General features: G+C 45.6%; 1 protein-coding gene across 4 annotated transcripts in view; it reads right to left on the minus strand.

The window, feature by feature from the left end:
* ETV6 (ETS variant transcription factor 6) overlaps positions 1–20005 on the minus strand; it is a 254257-nt gene that overhangs the window by 137783 nt on the left and 96469 nt on the right. For 2 of the 4 annotated variants that reach the window (XM_058743657.1, XM_058743654.1), the window contains exon 2: positions 17909–18038. The exons of 1 other annotated variant lie outside the window; for it this stretch is intronic. In XM_058743657.1, coding sequence (XP_058599640.1) covers positions 17909–18038 — 130 coding nt within the window. The remainder of the gene's footprint in view (positions 1–17908; positions 18039–20005) is intronic. One more of the 4 variants, XM_058743655.1, reaches the window with a different exon arrangement.

Raw genomic sequence — 20005 nt, forward strand, 5'->3', positions numbered from 1 at the left:
ATAAAGCTCTGGACTTAAACAAGAGGACATACCCTGGAAGTTTACTTGCACAGAGGAAAGTTAAGAAAACCGAACAGAAATCAAGAAAAACAACAACGACGACGACACATACTTTCTGTGGAGATGTAAAACATATCCTTGTGAGTGTTTTAGATATTTATCTCTTGCAATTACTGTTCTACTGGGCACTGTGGATTCTCAGTAAATACTGGTTTTGTTGAATGACTATCCCAATTTCTGCTTTCTAAGACTGAGTCCCTACCTTGCGCCTCTTTGTGTCCCTAGCACTGAGCACGGTGGTTCTTCAATCAATGCCTGTCGAGTAGAACAAGATTTGAATCCTCTTCACAACGAGCCCGGGGAAGCCACAAACAGCCCTTGCAAGGAATTGCACAAGGAAAAGGATGCAGTCTGGCACCAGGCACTTTCCTTGCCTATCTGAAAAACGGACAGCAGATTTCTGTCCTGATGCATAAGGTGTGGCCAGAGCTGGCCAGTACGGGCTCTCTTCCAGACAGAGGTGAGAGGCAGGGTTGTTTGCTCAGTTTATTACCCAGGTGTATTATTTTCCTCAGGCTTTTCTGCCGTTACAAGAGTCTGCCACGACAAGACTATGAGGTTAGTGCTGTTTCCTTTCAGGGGCCTGAGACAGGTGTGACTTACTTCTAAGCACTGAGGTCAATTTAAAACAACTGACTACACAGAGGAGACGCAATGAAGGGGTAAAGAATGGAGGTTCTGGAACAGACAGACCTGTGTTCATATTCTGGCTCAACCACCAACCAGTTCTGTGGCCGGGAGCAAATTACTTAACATTTCAAAGCCCTAGTTTCTGTATCTGTAAAGATAATATCGCCTACCTCTCAGACTTGTTGGGAGAAAAAAATTAATGAGACAATGTATTAGAACACTGGAACACACACCCAATAAATGACAGCTCTTTTTACGCAACGCTTGGCTTGTCACCATTTTGCAACTGTGATTTTATACGTGGTTATCTAATTTTTCCAGTGCCTCGGTTTTCTCAAATCGACACGGGTGCTGAGAAAACACGCTTTGAGGCAAAGTCAGTAAGAGACCTTTACTCATACAAACTGAAATGAGAAGGAGAATAATGTGGCGGGCCTAAAAATGACATACCAGCTCATGCTAAAACCTGATGTCAGGACCAGTCAACATGGTGGCCTCTATCCTAGAAGCCTATTTGGGCAAGGGATGTCCATCATGGGGATGGCTTCGACGAACAACCATTTGGAAACATGCTGGGAATCCCCTGGCGCAGTTGAGAGAAGGTAAACCAAAATCCCGAGACAAGTTATCTTAGGGAAAGTGCCATGTTCAACCCACGATCCTACTTATTTTTGAGTCAGCATTCACTCAGAAACACCCCAAACCGAATGGCTATAGCTGACCTATCTAGCAAGCACTCATTTTTTCCTGTGTATATCAGATCTATTAATAAAAAATTATGATGCAAGTTTCTTCATCAGACAGGCTGTTACACAGTGAAGAGTTCTTCCTTGCGCTTTAGAATAAATCCTATAAACAACTGCAAAAGGCAGAGACCTCTTAAAATCGATTATACAATGTCAGAATTGGACAGAACTTATTAAAGTCATAGAGTCTAGGGGCGCCTGGGTGGCGCAGTCGGTTAAGCGTCCGACTTCAGCCAGGTCACGATCTCGCGGTCCGTGAGTTCGAGCCCCGCGTCAGGCTCTGGGCTGATGGCTCGGAGCCTGGAGCCTGTTTCCGATTCTGTGTCTCCCTCTCTCTCTCTGCCCCTCCCCCGTTCATGCTCTGTCTCTCTCTATCCAAAAATAAAAAATAAAAAACGTTGAAAAAAAAAAAAATTAAAAAAAAAAAAAATAAATAAAGTCATAGAGTCTATTTCCCCCAATTTTAAAAACAAACAACGGAGACTCATCAAGGTTACATAGTTCACCCCAAGCCACAGAGCTACTGAGTGACAGCCAGGGTTGAACCTTGGCCTCCTGACCCCAAGTCCAAGATTCTTCCTGCGGCTGCTTTAAACTTCGTACTTCATTTGTTTCTCCCCACAGAGCCCAAGCATGCTGCACTCGCAGAAAAATCTCTCATAAATACTTGCCAAATTGATCTACAAATTCTCCAAGTTTGCTCTTTCAACCCAATCCTGCATTTCAATCCCAAAAGATCCCAACCATGGCTAAGTAGCAGGTGCCATTTCGAAAAGTCTTTGGAGGAGTTTACAAAGTGTTTTTGAAATCCCATTCTCATTTCCTCACAACAGTGTAGAAAAGGTTCTGCTGTACCCATTTCAGAGATAAGGAAACTGAGGCCAGAAGTGTAATGACTCGTCCAAGGTCTATCCTGCTGGTCGCACACGGCTGGAGCTGGCATTTGAACTCAGACATCTGCTTCCAAAACCTGCACCACTTCCCTTCATTGGCCTAAGACTAATGAATTCTGACCCGCAAACGATGCTGCCATCAGTCTTCCTCCTGGTCTTTTCCACTGGAAAAAAGAGAGGTACTCCATAAGGCGTCTTTGCGTCAACTTAAAACACGTGGGCTGACCGAACCGTAGAAGATTGTTATGTTCAGGTACGAACATCCTCTGCCCCACCCGGACCCTTATTCCCTTCCACAAAGCAAAGACCTCAGACCCCAGCTCCCGAGACCAGAACAGCACTGACACGTACTGCGTACAAGGTTTTAAAGGCCAGCCCGAGGGAGATGGCTACACTTTTTCCTTACCCTGTCGCTAAAGCCATCTTCAATCATGGTTTGTGTCAGAGGGGGAAGGAAAGAGGTCGCTTCTGGGAGTCTTAGCAGCACGGGGGCTGTGACGTGACCTACGAGGCCTCCATGTAGGTCAGGGACGGGCGAAGCCACCGAGCGAGGCGGCCAGAGATGCTCCAAGCCTCCTTGCCGGCTGCTCCCGGGAGCGGTTAAAGATAGAGATGGCGGCGGCTAATGGCGGGGGTGGGAGGAAGGGAGAGGAACAGGGGCTGTGAAGGAAGGTGCGGGGGGGACGGATATAATCCAGCATACAGAAACCTGTCAGGATGGGATTTATTTTTGTTCTGTGAGGGAGTATAATAGGGCTTTGCCTGTACTCTCAATAGCTGTTTTGAAGTGAACCCGGCTGGTATGTCTTTAATTTGTCATTTCATTATGAAACTGTTTCCCTTCCAAGAAGCCTTCAAGTCAGGAAGCTCTGTCTGCCCACACAGGAAATTCCTTTGCTTCAACTTCCCCAAAAAGGAAATTTCCCTCAGAAGTGAGCCCAGCATATGCCTTGGAGCAGAGCTGTTTCAAGAAACTTTGGCAGCTGAGTCCCAAAAACACCCCTGGCTTTTCTGCTGCTGCCGGGATGTGGGGATAAACAGTTCGGTTCTTGCCCCCCGGGGGGGGGGGGGGGGAGGTGGTGGGGACCCCACTGAAGCGGGCCCTGGCTCACCCCCTTCCTGTCTCTTTTTCGTTCTCCGGTGCCCTCGCCCCCCCCCCCATCCTGTCCTGCATCACAGCAAGAGCTCTACCTCTCCAAGAGGGATGAAGTACCTGCCACGTTCTCCAAGCACCCCGAGAAATGGGCCCATCTGGAGACTCACCCACAGAGCACACGCAAACACGCTCACAGACGGGCACCCCACGGTCATCCAACGGCGATGCAACACAACAGCACCTCTTCTTTCTTTCTTTCTTTCTTTCTTTCTTTCTTTCTTTCTTTCTTTCTTTCTCTCTCTCTCTCTCTCTCTCTCTCTCTCTCTCTTTCTTTCTTTCTTTCGTAACTTAACATTTTGTTAATTTTAATAGACTCTGAAAATCAGGACAACTTGGTTGATGTGTGGGGGTGGGGAGGGGTCGTGGAGACAGGGTGTCTGATCTTACTCTAAACATTTTATTTCTGGGGCGCCTGGGTGGCTCAGTCGGTTGGGCGGCCGACTTCGGCTCAGGTCATGATCTCACGGTCCGTGAGTTCAAGCCCCGCGTCGGGCTCTGTGCTGACGGCTCAGAGCCTGGAGCCTGTCTCCCTCTCTCTCTGACCCTCCCCCCGTTCATGCTCTGTCTCTCTCTGTCTCAAAAATAAATAAACGTTAAAAAAAATTTTTTTTAACATTTTATTTTTATGTTGCCCACATCCTACCTGTTTTTTTTTTTTTTTTCCATAAATCTCACTCACCATCATCAGGGCTTACACAAAGAGGGCCCACAGCCGCCCTGACTAAACTGAGGCTCAAATTATTTTCCCACAAAAATCAATTGTGTGCCTACTATGTGCCAGGTACTGTTTTGGGTACCGGGGATAAAATAGTAAAACAAAAAACAAACAACAACAACAACAACAACAACGAAAAACCCGGCAAAAACCCCTGTCTTCATGGAGTTTAAATATTAAAAAAAAAAAAAAAAATCAGATCTAGTCATCAAGATGAAGCTGTATTATTAGGGCATAATTTACCCACCTTGCCTGAAACCAGAATGGTGATTCTCTCACATATCTGACACCAAAACAGGAGGTTTACAACCACACTGGAGCAAAACACTCACTCTTATTCCCTCTCCGACCCACACACCGACTCGAGACCTGTCATAGAAAGACTACAGTATTTCAGATGAAGAAGATACAAGAAAATAAAAGAGCCCGCCAGAGCTTCTAAAGCACGCATATTACCATATCCTCTTTTCTCAAGGGTGGTGGATTTTTTTGTACACAAACTTCCCCAGTGCAGATTTTAAGTAAAACATGGAGGGGGGAGAAATATCTGAAACCACAGCCTTGTAAAAACTAATCTCTCAGACATATTGTGAATGACTAAGTGGGTGAGTGCCCGGAGCAGCTGTGAAGTGAATAATAATATATAGTATTTTATGAAGCTTCTTAGCAGAGAGGCATTGGCAGGAAACTGCCAGACTCATAGTTAAGTTTTTAATTTTCCATTTCAAATCACTTCATTAAAAAAAAAAAAATGTTGTCAAAGGGAAACAACACAGAGAGCTAGAGCACAAAAGGAGGGAGTGGTATTGAACTTCAAACTGTGAAGCAGGCGGTAGGACAAAGAGAGACACAGACAGATGAGGAACTAAGACAGCCCTGGATTTTCACCCTGCAATTAGATTGCACTAGAATGGCAGAGCGATAGAATCTGATCTTATTACACTATTCATGTGCCAGGACTCTGTAAGGGATACTGTTTACCAGGAAACAGAGCGATATTTAAGGGACTAGTGAGAATCATATAGCGCGTTGAAATGTGAATAGATTAACCCTGAGGTTTTGGGTTGTGGAAGATATTTTCCATGGAGTGGATTTATAATTTTATTTTAGTGAGTTATTCTATTTTTCTAAACTTTACGAGGTTTTAACCACATGGCTGAATCTCTTAGGGGGACCCAACATCATTTTTCATGTTCTCAGAGAGAATGGTGTCGGGAATAGGTCTTTGGCTTGGAGTGGGAGGGAAGAGTGTGGAGGGGAGCCTGAGGAATCTGCTTTGCCAACTACCAGCTCTGCGACTCTGGCCAAGTTCCTTAACCTCTTTAAACCTGCCTTTTCGTCAGTGAAGTGGGGATAATAAAACTCAGCCCATAGGACTATCATGAGGATTAAATGATATAATACTTGTGAAAAGTGCCTTCCACGAGTACTCAATAAACGGTGGTTATTACTCCACACAGAGAGCTATGAAGGATCTTTCTCCCAAATTCCACACACCCACTCCTCAAATAAGCCACTCACCTCTGGCTGGCACCTTTCAATTCTCCGCAAGTCAAGATTTTCCTGACCGCTTCAACTTGAGACTTGGATTAACGTTAGGTCCCTCATAATACCAGCGTGGTCTTGGCATTACGATCAAACATTCAGTCGCTTCAGAGGTAAAGACGGTTTGGTTAAGAATGACTGAAAGGCTTAAGGATTCAGATGCAAAATTCACTCCTCCTCTCAAGGCAATGAAGATGACTTCTACATTCTCCAGTCAACCGTGTGCCAGAGAAGATCCGACTTTGTCCAGTCAATACCAATGCTGGCAATGTCTTGAAACCAACGGCCAGGCATGGTAAATATCAGATTACTCATCTTCATCTCAGAGGTCCAGCTTCACAATGTTGTGTCTGAATCAAGGGGCCTGGATTTTCCATCGAATTTTACGTCAGTCTTCTCCATGGAGAAGGCCAGTCCCAGGCAAAATTATGGAGTTTTTCCCGACTCTACTCCCTCCCTTGACTCTGTCCATGCTGGCCATCGGTCTTCTATTTTAAAAGATTCAAGAGATTTGATAAACTCACTTTCGTTAAGATATCAGGGACTTAAGGTATTAGTTATCTCTCTCCAAGGTACTAGCTGCTATCCTAACAATTTACCATTAAAAAGTAAAGCTAGGTAGAAATAATGCCCAATCCAAAAGCAATGTATCTTAACAATGGAACTTCAGACATCAGGGTGGTTTATCGTGGGAGAGATTTAAGTTCAGGATGCTCTTAAATCACCGAAACTGGGTGACCACATACCCTGCCGAAGCATAACACTGTCAACACTGGCCCTGTTCACAAACAACTTACAAACCCTCTGTCCTAGCTCTAGAGCAGTGCTTTCTGGACAGTAAAAGTTCAGAAAACTCTCTGAGTCTCAACACTCCTTTAGCAAGTGAGAAAGCACAAGATGGGAGACGGCTACACAGCTAAATGTACGATGCCAGTGCTACAAAACCCAGTTGTGTTTCGTCAAGTTCTTTCCCTGGATCACTGTAACAGGAATCATCACAGAAGCTCTGTCAAGCAGCTATCTGGAGTTACAGCTATGAAACAGTATGAACGAAACACACACACACACTCATTTAGATTCATCTGAAGTGAAATTCTTCTTTGCCCAAGAATCGAAAGAAAAAAAAATTTTTTCCTCTGACAAGGTCCAAACAAATTCTACATCTGTGTGGATTTTTGCGGGTCTCTGAAGTTCCCCTCAGCATGATCAGAGAATTAAAGAGTAGTTTAAAAGGACGTTATCAACACCCACAGCTCTCAGGTGAGGAATCTCTCTCTCAGGGAAGTTCTGCTTCTGTGTTTCGAAAAGACCTTTGAATAAAATTCCGGATATCTGTGTGAATACGCGATTGCTGGCCAAACTGTAAGGGCAGCGAGGGTGCCCCACAACACGGTGGACGCAGGGTTGTAAACAGGGAAAAGAGAACTATCTGTCTAGGGCGGGGATTTTGGGAGGCGGCTTCCCCACCACCTTTCACCCAGAAGTGAAAAGAGTAAGTGTGGGAGGCAGAACCATGAGAACGATGGTGTGGAAGAAATTAGAATGAAAAAGAAAGGAAAGCGTTTTCTCCCCCCACTTGGTTCACTTGTAGTAGGAAAATATGCCCAAGACAGAGGAACCTTCCAGCCCATCAGAATAACAGGTCTGTGAACTTGCAACTGCCGTTGGGCTACTTCCTCAAGCGAGGCCTAGGAGGGGGAAGAAGAAAGAGTAATTTTATTTCCTCAAGAGGGTTGGCAACAAGTCATCTGCTCACATTTGTTTCTCTACAATGAGTTCCTGGTGTTGGTGACCTGAGAGCTACTTGAGGAGGCAAAAGAAAACCACGCATCAGCTTTGTTTGCGAATCACGGCTGCTCTGGGCAATTCTTTTCTCCCTAATCCTACGCCCCTTTTTCACGGCCTGAGGCAACAAGCAGATGATTTGAGTAACTAGTTCAGGGCCCCTATTTAGAAATAGTTTCTTGGGTGTGAGTTTTCATGCCCATGGGACGGTAGGAGTGTCACAGATTCTCTTTGCTGGCTGGGGCGGATGGAAATGTACTTTAAAGCTCAGCATCAAAGCCTCACTTTAGAAGCTGAAAGCCTTCATTCCCTTGCCAACTGTGCTTCACCCCCCCCCCTTATAATTAATTAATGCAGTATTAATTGTGCATGTGCTATGGGGCCGGCTGAAGGAGGATACGGTGGCCCTATCCGTGCAGATAGATCAGCCGGCTTTGTAAAGCTGGAAACCCAGTGGACATCGACAGAGGGAGAAACATACACATTGTCATTTTTACAGGTTACAGGAAAGGCAACCATGCCTTGAGGTGCAGAGGGGAGTCCCACAAGTCGCGCAGCTGGGGTCAAGGGGTAGTTACCAGAAGCCACACCTGTGCGTAATGCCCTGGGAAAAGAGCCAACTCACAGATACTTCTCAGGTCTACGAGAATTAGGAAGCAGGCCTGAGACCAGAGAGAAGGTTCTTGGGACCCAGTGTAAGGTGTGAGTGGACGCAACAGCCTTCAGAAAATCTGGAAGGCCGAGGAACTGCGCCCATACCTGATCTCAATCATCAGGGAAGCATCCAACAGCGTCAGGTGTTGAACTGCCATATTTCCTTGTGCGAGGGCATCCTGACAAAACAATCACGGCGAAAGTAGAGGATAATCTCCTGTATCCTTGAAACACCACCATCCGAACCAAAATTTGATGTTGAGCACTGAGATCAAGTGAATGACCATGATGCTTAGCATTTATAGATGATGCTCCACTGCCCATATCCCTTCTTAGTTCTCTTCTGGAATTAGAACACATAAAATGTTTGAGCTGTGAAGGACCAGCAAAATCCTGCACTCAGGCTACTTTGCTTTTCATATGAGGAAGCTACCACACTGGCAGAGAGAACGGATTGTCTGGCATGACCCCACCAGCCAGCACGCCGGGGCCAACGCTCAGAGGATCAAGCCCAACAAATGTGCTCCCTGCTCTCTATTACCCTGCAGCAGAATTTCCTGGAACATAGGGCATGTTGGTAAACTGAGGCACCAAAATGTCAGACAATTTTTCTGAAGCATGTCAGACTAACATAAAGTATTAGGAAGTGAAATGCTTTCATTCCTGAACCCAGTAATACAGTCTCCGTTCCAGCACAGCATCTTTCTTGCTGTTTAACAGTCATCTGGGGTAGATCATCTCTTTTTCAAAGAAGGAACATTGCCAACAACATGATTCTTTTACTTTATTTAATTTTATTTCTAACACTCCAGAATTTATACAGGTACCTGAAAATACGCTGCAAATAACAGTTTGCATAGAGGATTGAATTTGAAAATTTTTTCTTCCTCTATATTCACAAGGTAATTTAGTTTGTGTCACTCATTTACCCCTCTGGCCTTCCTTGTCTATCGTTTATAAAAATTTTGCTTAAATTAAAAAAAAAAAAGCCAGCAACCTGATTGCTTGGATTTTCTCCTGCCAACCAACAGCCTCTAATCACAACTTCTATCAGTTCCTAATGAAGAAGCAACACAGCAAAGTGACAAAAAGCCTAAATTTGGGGATTCAATCTGGACTCAAATCATGGCTCCTTCACCTTCTCTCTGTGTGACCTCATCCAGTGATTTACCACTCTGAGCCTCAGATACAGATACAGACACAAACACAGTATCTACCTTCCAGTGTTAGAGATTATTCAGGATAATTTATGTAAAGGTCTTGGCACACAGAAAGTGCTCAATAAACAGCAGTGACGATGATTATTTATTCTGCATATTATTGCAACAGAGATTTCTTTCGAGTGGCATCCTTTTTAAAAAAAAATTTTAATGTTTATTTATTTTTGAGAGAGAGACAGAGTGTGAGCAGGGGAGGGGCAGAGAGAGAGAGAGACACAGAATCCGAAGCAGGCTCCAGGCTCTGAGCTGTCAGCACAGAGCCCGACACGGAGCTCGAACTCACGGACTGCGAGATCATGACCTGAGCCGAAGTTGGATGCTCAGCTGACTGGGCCACCCAGGCCTCCCTAGGGTGGCATCTTGTATACAGTTGACCTCAGAATGGCTCCTAGGAAGCAGCACAGTTCTGGCAAAGTGGGCAAGTGGGGTATGACAACAAGAAAAAGACACCCATTTGTCAAGATAAGCCACTCCTAGAAAACAAACAGTAAGTAAGTCCTAATACTGTTACTTCTAAAGTGGAGCTACCTAGACTGCCTGATACGCCCGTAATTTTTCTTAAGACAGTACTATTCCATACCCTTCAAGACTCACCTAGGTCCCTTTTGGTTTTCCTCTTGATTGTTGCAAACCTTCCCCATCCTCAGTGAACCGCTTTAGCTAATGCCCCCATCCCCAGAGTAGAGAATTCAGCCCCAGCGAATTGGTGAAATCAAGTATTCCCCGCACAGCCCTGCACCAGTTAGACTTTTCCTTTCAAGCATCTAATCGGCATCCGCCACACATCCACAGCTCTTTCTCCAGTACCTATATCTGCAATCTGCATTTCTATTACTGAAATCTTGGAGCTCCATTTGAGGCTATTTCTATCCATGATCTAGAGGAAACAGAAATAGAGTCTAATTTCAAAGGAATGGAGTTTAATCCACCTACCCAAGACGGAAGCAGTAACGATCAGGGCAGGGTAACTAATTATTCTTGGGAATTTACAGTCAGCATGTGGCCAGAGACAGGGACAGTTTATATCTCTAAAATCCTACTCTATCTGCCTTCAGAAGGGACAAGAAGAAAGAACCCCCAGAAGACACATGGACAGTTCAGGCAACTGAACCAGAATCCTCCTACGGCAACAGGGAAATCAGTAACATCGAAGGTCCCCTGGTAACTTTCACCTCTGGAAAAACATAAAGATGAGGAGGTCAAAGCCACTCCTGTCAGAAGTTCCAAGCGTCTAAGCTACTGATAAGATTTAACTTAGGCATAAAGCAAAATGGGAGAAAATATCTTTTATTTGAGAATGGAGACTTTATCCTATTTGTATAGATTCAACCCAATCCGTGCTTTGTGATAATGGAGAGGACGTGAGGAGAAACCTAGGGAAGCTATTTCAAGCCAACCTCACACTGAATCTTCATCATGCCGGTCAGCAAGGATTATGTAGCAACAGATGAAGTTGGCCATGGACCTTAATGAACAGGGGCCCTAATATGCCAAGAGAGAGACCGCAGAGATACTAATGGTTGGAAAATCCCAGGGGAGACAGTTGAGAGGAGACAGAAGAAATGGGAATATCATTTATTTCCCACTGTTCAAGTCTCTACTCAGAGAACTGACTGGTTCTCATCGGCTCTTAAGTTTAAATGGCTGTCTCACTTTGTCTGTCATACTCTTTCAATATGGGGCCTAGAACAGTGCTGGGCATCTCTGGGTTCACACAAATAGCCCACAGGACCAAGTAGGGACCACCAATTGCCAACGACTGCCAAACATCAACTTCAGAATTCCAAAGACTGAGAAAGCCCTCCCTTCCCCATCCCCCCGGGATCACAGGCATTTTGTCAGAGCTTCTGCTGGAGGAACTGCCTTAAATGTACAAGGAGCGCACGGCATGAAATGCAAAGTGAAAGAAAAGGTCAATAGACCTCTGGTTATATATTTTTTTTTTTTTAAAAAGACATCTATAAATAGCTGCATTTATTGAAGCTGCTTCCTTATCAGGAAGCATGGAGCTAGGAATTAATGTCTGCCTGCATCGGAAATTCTTTCAGACAGCGAGCCCAAAAAGGAAATTTCCCTTCCAAAGCATCCTGGCTGTTCGGTTGTGGGCTGTTTTTTCTCTTCAAGCTGTTTGAAAGAGCTAAGCAGGGCCCTGATACAGCCTCACGTGCTGCTGGAAAAGGAGAAAGCCTTTAAGCATTTGAATGTGAATGGTGAAGGCACCCAAAAGAAGGCTTGGAGGGTGGGGGGCGGAGGACAAGATACAAAATGCTGGTGGCTGGCCATCTTTGTTGGGAGTCATTATCGCTTTGTCAGATTCTGACTGAGAATTAAATCTTCTCCGTGTCCTTGCCTCAACTCTGCTGGTGATGTCACAACACGTCACAGGCAGCTGCGTGAGGAGAGGCCATTTTTGGAATACTGATAACGGCAAAGGACACGGGAGGACTTGCTGGGTTTTAGAAGAAGGGTAGGACAGGCCGCGGAAGGAGACCTACAGATTTGGGCAAGGCCAGTGAAGAAAACCATTCCAGGCAGACGTGCAGATAGGGTTTGGGTAGGAAAGTGCCCGAGAGCGGAACTGAGCTCCTGGAAATCGTAGAGACGTTAGAAAAGAAAGCTGGTTTCCAGTGTGACTGATGGAAATCGGTCCCGATGCTATACAGACAGAACTCTAGGCCCTCTCTTTAGTGAAACAAACAAGGACATACATGCTTCTCTTTGCCCTTAAAAATGAGGAAGCCACCTCCTAAACAGCTTTGGGAACTGAAACAGAGTTCTTGTGAGTTACTGGCCGCTGTTTGCCGGGCACCATGGTAGGTGCTCCCCGTGAGTTAGCTCTGATCCTTACAGGAAACTCTCATGAGTAGGTATCTTAGAAATTTGAGTTATAGGCTAAATCATCTCTAACAGAGAGAGGGAGCCCTGGAATCCAAGCCCACTCAGTTCTTTCTTGACTTGAACCCACGTCCTTTCTATTACCATGCCTTTTCCTTTGGAAACACCAAAAACACAGTGAGACCTGTTCCCAGGAGGCCATTCCTGGTGAAATGCCAGGGAATGTGGGAATGTGGTTGGGCCCCACTCCTGGAGCTGAACCTCTGAGGCCTTCATGGCCAGCTCTGTTGCAGACAGAAACTGAACGTCAACCTGCGCTCACAAGAGAGGGAGGAGGGAGGAACAGTAGAGATGGGTGGGCAAGACAGGAGTGAATTATTCACAGTAACAGCCTCTGGTTCCTGGTGGAAGCCGACGTGTTGAGGTTCAGTGCAAATTAATGGTCAAGTGCATTACCAGAGCCCAAGTGCTCCCAGTCTCCCGCGCCCACGGCCACCCAGACTCCAATAGTCAGAGGTGCCTGTATTTTCATGTCCACAAGACTCTGTCATTCTGTATTCTCCTAAGAAGCCTAACTGATGACTTCCAAGGTAGACATCACATTCGGCTCCTCACAGGCTTGTGTGAATCTGGACAATTCGGTGGACCTCCTGACCACAGTCATCCCATCAATAAAACAGAATCCGTAACACCTACCTCAAGGGCTGGTACATGATTAAATGAGATAACATATACGAGCACATGCTGTGGCTCATAACAATATAAAGCACTAGCCACGATTCCATTTAATTCTCATTTTTGCGTCTTCTTAGGGAACAAAATTAACTTGCAAGCATATAAAATTGTGGGTTGCTCCAGCTAATTAGAAAAGAGAGGCAGTGCATCTCTTTTCACTATCCCGGTTCTAATATAGCCTTGCTCGCCATGTGACTGTCTTCAACTCAGTTACTCTGCTGAGAAGGCAAAATCACCAAGTGGGTGAGCAGCGAGGTAACGTTTCCAAAGGAAGGCATTAAATTAAATTATTAAACACACACAAGTAGGAGTAGTAATGTAAGAATTTTGAAAGATTCACAAGGAAAGGAAGTAGAGCCAAGGGACTATTTCTGGTGTTCCGATTCTAGAAAACTCTGAGCGGCTATTATGGCTATTTATTAACCCACAGCATCATAAACCGTAACCCTATTAAAAATGATGAATGAGTCCTCAGTTCCGACTTTTAAATACCAGTTCACAGGGATTTTAGAAGGCCCACCTGGCCCTGCAAAATTCTGCAAGGTCTTTGGGCAAAGAGCATCATGTCAACCTGTGATCAGATGGGATTCTATCAACTAAATCCAAAATGATCATGTAAAAAGGAATTTAAAGGAAAGAAAAGACATGTAGTGATTTAAATTCTGCTGACAGATCTGAAGCATACTTTCCTGGAATCAGATGGGCAGCCCCCAGCATCACTGTTTGAGGCTGAGAGGTTCACAGGGTGGGCACCACCTCATGAGGCACCTCTGGTGGCCCCCTCAACACCCACACTCCCCCCAGGCACTTAGAGAAAGGCGGTCTTCGGGCAGACAAATGAGACAAAGCCTCGCCCTCACAACAGGAGGCCCCTAGTGAGAATGAGGCCACGGCCTTCACTGCTTACTTAGAGAGTCAAGAGTGAGCTCCTCCAGCTACTCTGGGGGGCCTTCGATCCTTTTTGTGTTTTCAAGGAATCATAAGAGGCTTAGACTCCCTTTAAGGAGTAGAACTTTGTGTTTTTCACCCAACCTGTTACAATTGTTGTATTTCAGTTCTTCTACCCTCAAGCTTAAAAACTAAGTCAGTATCCTCTGTGGAAGGGGGGTGGGGTGGAGGGGGAAAGAAGCCCTTTCTATCTTCTCAATAAACATCCTTGTGTTTGCTCTCCTAGTAGAACAGGGTGGTTCCTGGAACCTGTGTTGGCAGGTACCAGCCTGCACATGTGGGCAGTGAGGAGGCCAGACCAGGACAGCATGGGGCTGGCCCTTCTCCCCTTCGCTCACCTCCTTTCCTGGGCCCAGAGTACCCCATCTGGCCCTATCAAGCCCTCTTTAATCACCACTTAACACTTTGCTCCATTTACCATTTGTTTTTATCACAGGCCGGTAGAAGGCATTACTTTCTACTTCTCAATCGCTTGCTAATTTGTCACACGCCTTCCGTTTGGGCATATAGCTCTGCCTTTGCAGAACAAAATGGTGAGAAGCCCTCAGTATGAGAATCTTAAACATTATCACCCCTACTTTCCCTCCAACCAGGAAAGGCTATATTTTGACTGCAGAATGGAAAGAGAAAAAGAAAGAGTTAAGAGAGAAGGTTTTTCTGCAGATCAATGAGGACAAATGGTGAAAAGAAGCTACTTTGACGCATACCAGTCTGGTGAGTATCTCTTTAAAACAAGCAGCTAAAAATGCTTTCAACCTAGCAATACCATAAATGTCCTGCTGCTGTCTTGGCTTCCAGATTCTTCCCCGTACTTTCCATGAGCATTCCATTGGGAATTGTCTGGAATCCCAGATTAAAACAGCAATAACCCAATTCCCTTGTTAGAATATTTATTTTCTTTTAGGTTTGGAAACCCAGCTGGGATGCATCTTCCAGTATAAGGCACAGCCTCAACCATCCTAGGGGCTACATGAGAGCTTTCTCAAACAGCTCAATGGGCAGCCGAATCCTGGAACAGGAGAGTGGGGCAGGCGGCTCAGACTCATGTGGAAAGCCCCAGCTGAGGACAAACAACAAAAGCCTGGGAACCTCCATTTGCACAGGATTCATTCCAGATGTCAGAACCAACAGGGCTCATGCAGATTACCCAGAAGGTTTCTAGAGTCAGGCTGCCAGACAGAAGGCATTGCCCTGACCTGAATCCATATTCTATCAACTGATTATATCCTAAAGTCAGCAGTAATATGCTACAATCCTAGATATGACAATCCTAGATGTGATAATCTATGTGGGGATCCATCCATCCCTCCATCCACCCATCCGAGGGAGATAAGCAAACTATTCAACAATTCACTGACCGGTTAGAAGATTCCAGCCATAAACCATTCTGGCCACTACAGCCACACGGGTGAATCCTGGCTAAGTGTGAAGCCCGAATTCATCCATCTCTGCAAAAACTATGTATTGAACACACTTACATAGTGGCACAACAGGTAAGAGCCTGGCTCTGGGGTCAGACAGAACTGAGTTTGAATCCTTACTGTCTCTCTTACTAACCATGTGACTTTGGCAGGTTAACGTAAGTTCTCTAATGCCTAAATTCCTTATGTCTGACATGGGTAGAAGAAGAAGATCTACCTTACAAGTGCTGCTGGGAGGAATTAAATAAAATAATTTACATAAAGGACTTCACACAGTGCCTGGTCCAGGGTTATCCTATGACAAATATTAGCTATTACAATTGTGTGCTAGGCACAGGGAGTGGCCCAGTCGTGGCCCCTGAGGAAACCGTCTACTCCAGAACAGCGTTGGCATGGAAGAGACAGTTGCAAGTGCGGAGAAAGAGTCCTTCAGTGAGATCATGATATGTTAAAGGTAAGAGGGCCAGGAAACCGTCTCTTGTCCCATCACCATCTTGTATGGCAGAACTGGGTATTATCATGCCTGACTCACATTCCAACAGCTCATTTTAACAGCAGAACTAGTTAAGAATTAAGATCCTCCGGTTCAGTGTGTGTCTTAGCTGGTTTTGCCATGGTTACTACTTGTGGGGCGAGAGCCCCATGTGGTAAAAGAGCTTACAAGAGCAAAGGCATCCAGAGGTGAACCAACAGTTGGGGCCTTCTTGGGGCAGATGTCTCAAAGCCAAGGGATGAAAAGCTATGAAAGAAACTTCAGCCTGTTTGGGACGAGGGTTCACACATTTTTTTTTTTCCCCTCTGTACCAGACGTGAAGCTCTCTCAAAGGGCAAGGAGTTTGGTCTGCTTCGTCGATTTCTGTATCCCTGGCATCCAGGAGTGTTTGGTGCAGCACGGTGTTGAATAAATAAACAAATGAGATTAGATGGTAAGAGTGTTCTGCAAGGCATGACCATGTTCGACGTGGAAGCAAATGTTCCCGAAGCGAATATACTACTGGCCACCGGACAGCTTCCGGAGGAAAAGATGTTATTCCCTGACTGTGGTTCCTTTTCCAGTCCTGTCTACTCTACTGGTGCCACAACATTCCAGTTTACCAGGGACAATGGTGCCTGCAGTCGTGACCCGGGCACCTCTACAGTCCCCATCTCATCTTGTGGAGAAGACGGCAGAGTGCAACTGTGCCCTTTACCTCCTTGCCCAAGCGAAGCTGGAATGTCCTGCCTGTGACTCGTAGCGACTTTGTAAATACCGTCGGACACGGCAAGCCGGAGGAGGGGACGGATTCTCACGGCCCTCAAGTCCTCGCCAGAAGCCCGGCAAGCGTCCTCACCGGAGGAGAAGGAATAAGCCAGCAGTATTCCCCCAGGATTTCCCAGCAACACAGTCACCTGATTCCCTGAATTATCACAGGGAGAGGGAAGAGAAGCCTGCATCCTCTGTCTCCTTTTGTTCTCCACTTTCAGCAAGCAACCTTCTGGCTTCTGAGGAGAGACGGGATGAGAGGAGGCGAACATCCCGGGGAGCGTTACCATGCCAGAAAGAGATGGCAAGCACAACCGTGCGTGCCACCACGGAAGTCTGAGGCATCAGCTAGGGAAGGGCCGAGGTGACCCCCCGTGCTTCCTACAACCTGGACTTGAGCCCTCAGGGCAATAGTCAAGCCAGGAAACCTGGCATTTTCTTGGACACTGTGATCAGGGTGGGAATCAGGTGACTCATTCTCCCCAGCTGCCCCATCACACTGTATCATCTAGAGGCTGGGTGACAGCACAGGAAAGGAAGACAAAAAGGAAATGACAGGTGTCGGCTGCTTTGGAGACTGGCCCCAACAGCACAAGTGTGTTGGTGCCGATACTCTGCCAAGCTACAGATAGGGAGCTGGTAGAGGCAAGGGGCAGAGGTGACCTGAGAGAGAGAGAGGTGGAAGGACCACAAAGACTGCGGCCGTGGAGGCAATGCAGGCACAAGAGAAGCAGGAGAGGGGAGCAAAAGAAAGGACGGGAGTGAGAGGCCCTATCTGGGCAGTAAAACGAAGGAAAGAAAAGCAGCCAGCATGAAACAAAAAAAAAAAAAAAAAAGGAAAAAAAATGGCGGGAAGGCCCTCCCTGTAAAGAAAGGAAGAGCACACAGCCTAAAAGCAAAGCAGGGAGGGAGTCTGACTCAGAAACTGCCCAAAATTTAGGGCCTACGAAAATCCTAGAGGAGTTACGGGTGAACTCAGGAAGAGAAGCAAACTTTCCAAAAACGTTCACTTTGCCTCTTAGGAGATGTAGTTGACCTTGCTACATGGTGCACACTTCCAGATTTGGGGGTAACGTGTCAACAAGGGACAGGAGTCTCAAGCTTTTCGAAGCCATCAATGCGGGGGGAGAGGGGTAAAAGACCGCGAAGCAGCTTCTCACGGTGGACATCAGGAGTGCCACCCATCTCAGAGCTTGCCAATCTCCTGCCTGAAGCCCCGTCCCCGCGCAGGCAACCACTCCCCTCTCAGTCAGTCTGTCCTTCTAGCCCTAGGGCGGTCTGTCCTCCCTCCCACCCCCGCGCGCATGCGCGCCAACACTCACGCAGGTGCGCGGGCAGGCGGATCGAGTCGTCCTCCATCCTGAGCGCTCGGGGCACTGGAACATGAAGCGGAGTCGAGGACGCGTAACTCGGCACCGGGCTCTCGGGAGGTGTATATGAAATTCGTTCCTGCTGTTAACAAGAAGGGCAGGAAGAGGGGAGGGGGAAGAAGACAATGAAAGCTTGGAACTGACTTAGGTGTGAAAACAGCGCGCGGGGTGGGGGGCAAAAGGGAGAGGGGGCATCTGAGCACTGGCCAACCAGGCTTCACATCATTCCCGCTCGCCCTCTTTCCAGACACTTCAGTTGTCTTCCAGATCCCCAGCATTTGGGGTTTGTAACAAGGTTGTGGAAAGGCTTAACACAGGGCTTCTCCTTTGGACTCAGGTCAATGGGTGTCTGTTTCCCCTCCCCTCTGTACTAGAGGTTTGTTCAAGTCAAGAGGGGAGACAAGGCGGAGGAAATGAAACCGTATGTCCAAGAGAATGGCTTTAAAGACTACTGTCAAAAATTACTTGTCCAAGTCACATAATTAATGTCACCCATACATTAAAACCACGTTTCCTCTTCTCTGGCAATATCCCCGGTTCCTAATGCAAATATGATTCTGTACTCAGATCCAATGAGAGGTGAGCTCAAAGTGATGGCTTGTAAACTCCAGATTTAGTTAATAAATCTACGAACAAGATTTTTCTATGGCCTACCTATCTCATTAGAAACCAAAAATATCCAATGTTTTTTTCCTTCATAGCAGGGAACTATCTGCAACATTAACAGTATCTCCTTGTCCCTTCATTTTCCATCTTAGACACATGCTTCTTTCCTTCTGAAGTATTTCAGAGCTCATTCAAGAATTGTCTGCATTTAAGGAAAGTGCTGTTTATTGAAGGTACTTAATTCAACTGACAACTGCAGACCCACTGTTTAAATTCAAACAGGCAGTGTTTGTTAGATCAATTAAAACAACTGGATGGGATGAGGATTATTACTAGCTTCAAATTAAAACAGCAAATAATGACAAGGAACCAACTATCATGTTCAGCTAGACGAGCAGTACAATTTGCATCTCAAATCTATATACCAACTACTTTGACTTAAAGTCCATACATAAATAAACATAACTTCCATTCGTTTCTGTGGTTCAACTGGGCAAAGCAAAGTGGGACATACAAGGTCCAAAAATAAGTTCGGGGGAAAGATCAGGAAGATGCCATTATGAAAACAAGAATCAGGAGCAAAAGAAAAATTGCAGATGAAAATAAAGCAAAGTGGGTGTTTATGTTTTGGAAAGACAGTTCTCTAACATTTTATACTTCATCAAATGTGCAAAAGGGAAGCAGGGGAGTCCCCCTGGCTGTATAACCAAATTAAAGCTTTTCTTCTGCTCAGAGCCTGGAAAGTTTGGTGGTTGTGGTAGGAAGTTTCAATTTTAAATGAATATATACATATTTCTGTAATTTCCGAATGGAATTGCTATACCTTCCCTGAGGCATCCTCTACCAGCAAAAAGGGCACTTGGAGTATTTCCGTTTAAACATACATCCTAAAGTTTCCTGGTGAATTTCTTAATTAAAGGCAGGCGTATACACCCTAGATTTCATTTCTGTATCAATCATGATGTCCTGTGAAAGGTCACCCAGAGGCAAAACCTTCAACTTCACTTTTATTGAACTTTACCAACCATCATGCATATTTTGAGCAACTCTAGCTTAAGGATGAGTTATAACTTTTGGTGTTTAGTTTGGGGTTCAAGGGGTGAAAGAGTCAAAGACATAAACACACCTTTGGGAAACATACAATCTGTTTAGGGGGTTTTCAAAGAGAGATAGGCTTTTTAAACATTTTAAACGCAGTCTGTTTTTCTAGTTTAACACACTTCAACCCTCAAAAAAAAAAAAAAAAGTCCCAATATATGTCTAGATATCTTATCTGCCGTTAAATTTATTCCCAGAAATAGCTTTGTTTTGTTAGGGTTTTTGCAGAAGTGAAACTGTTGATGAAGAAAACATTGTGCAGCCAAAGAGTTTTCAAATGGCATGGCACGAGTGCGAGAAAAAAAGGAAGACAGCATTTCATAACACGATGACTATCTCTTAAAG

The sequence above is a fragment of the Neofelis nebulosa genome, chromosome 8, assembly GCF_028018385.1.
Source record: "Neofelis nebulosa isolate mNeoNeb1 chromosome 8, mNeoNeb1.pri, whole genome shotgun sequence".
In the NCBI taxonomy this organism is placed as follows: Eukaryota; Metazoa; Chordata; class Mammalia; order Carnivora; family Felidae; genus Neofelis; species Neofelis nebulosa.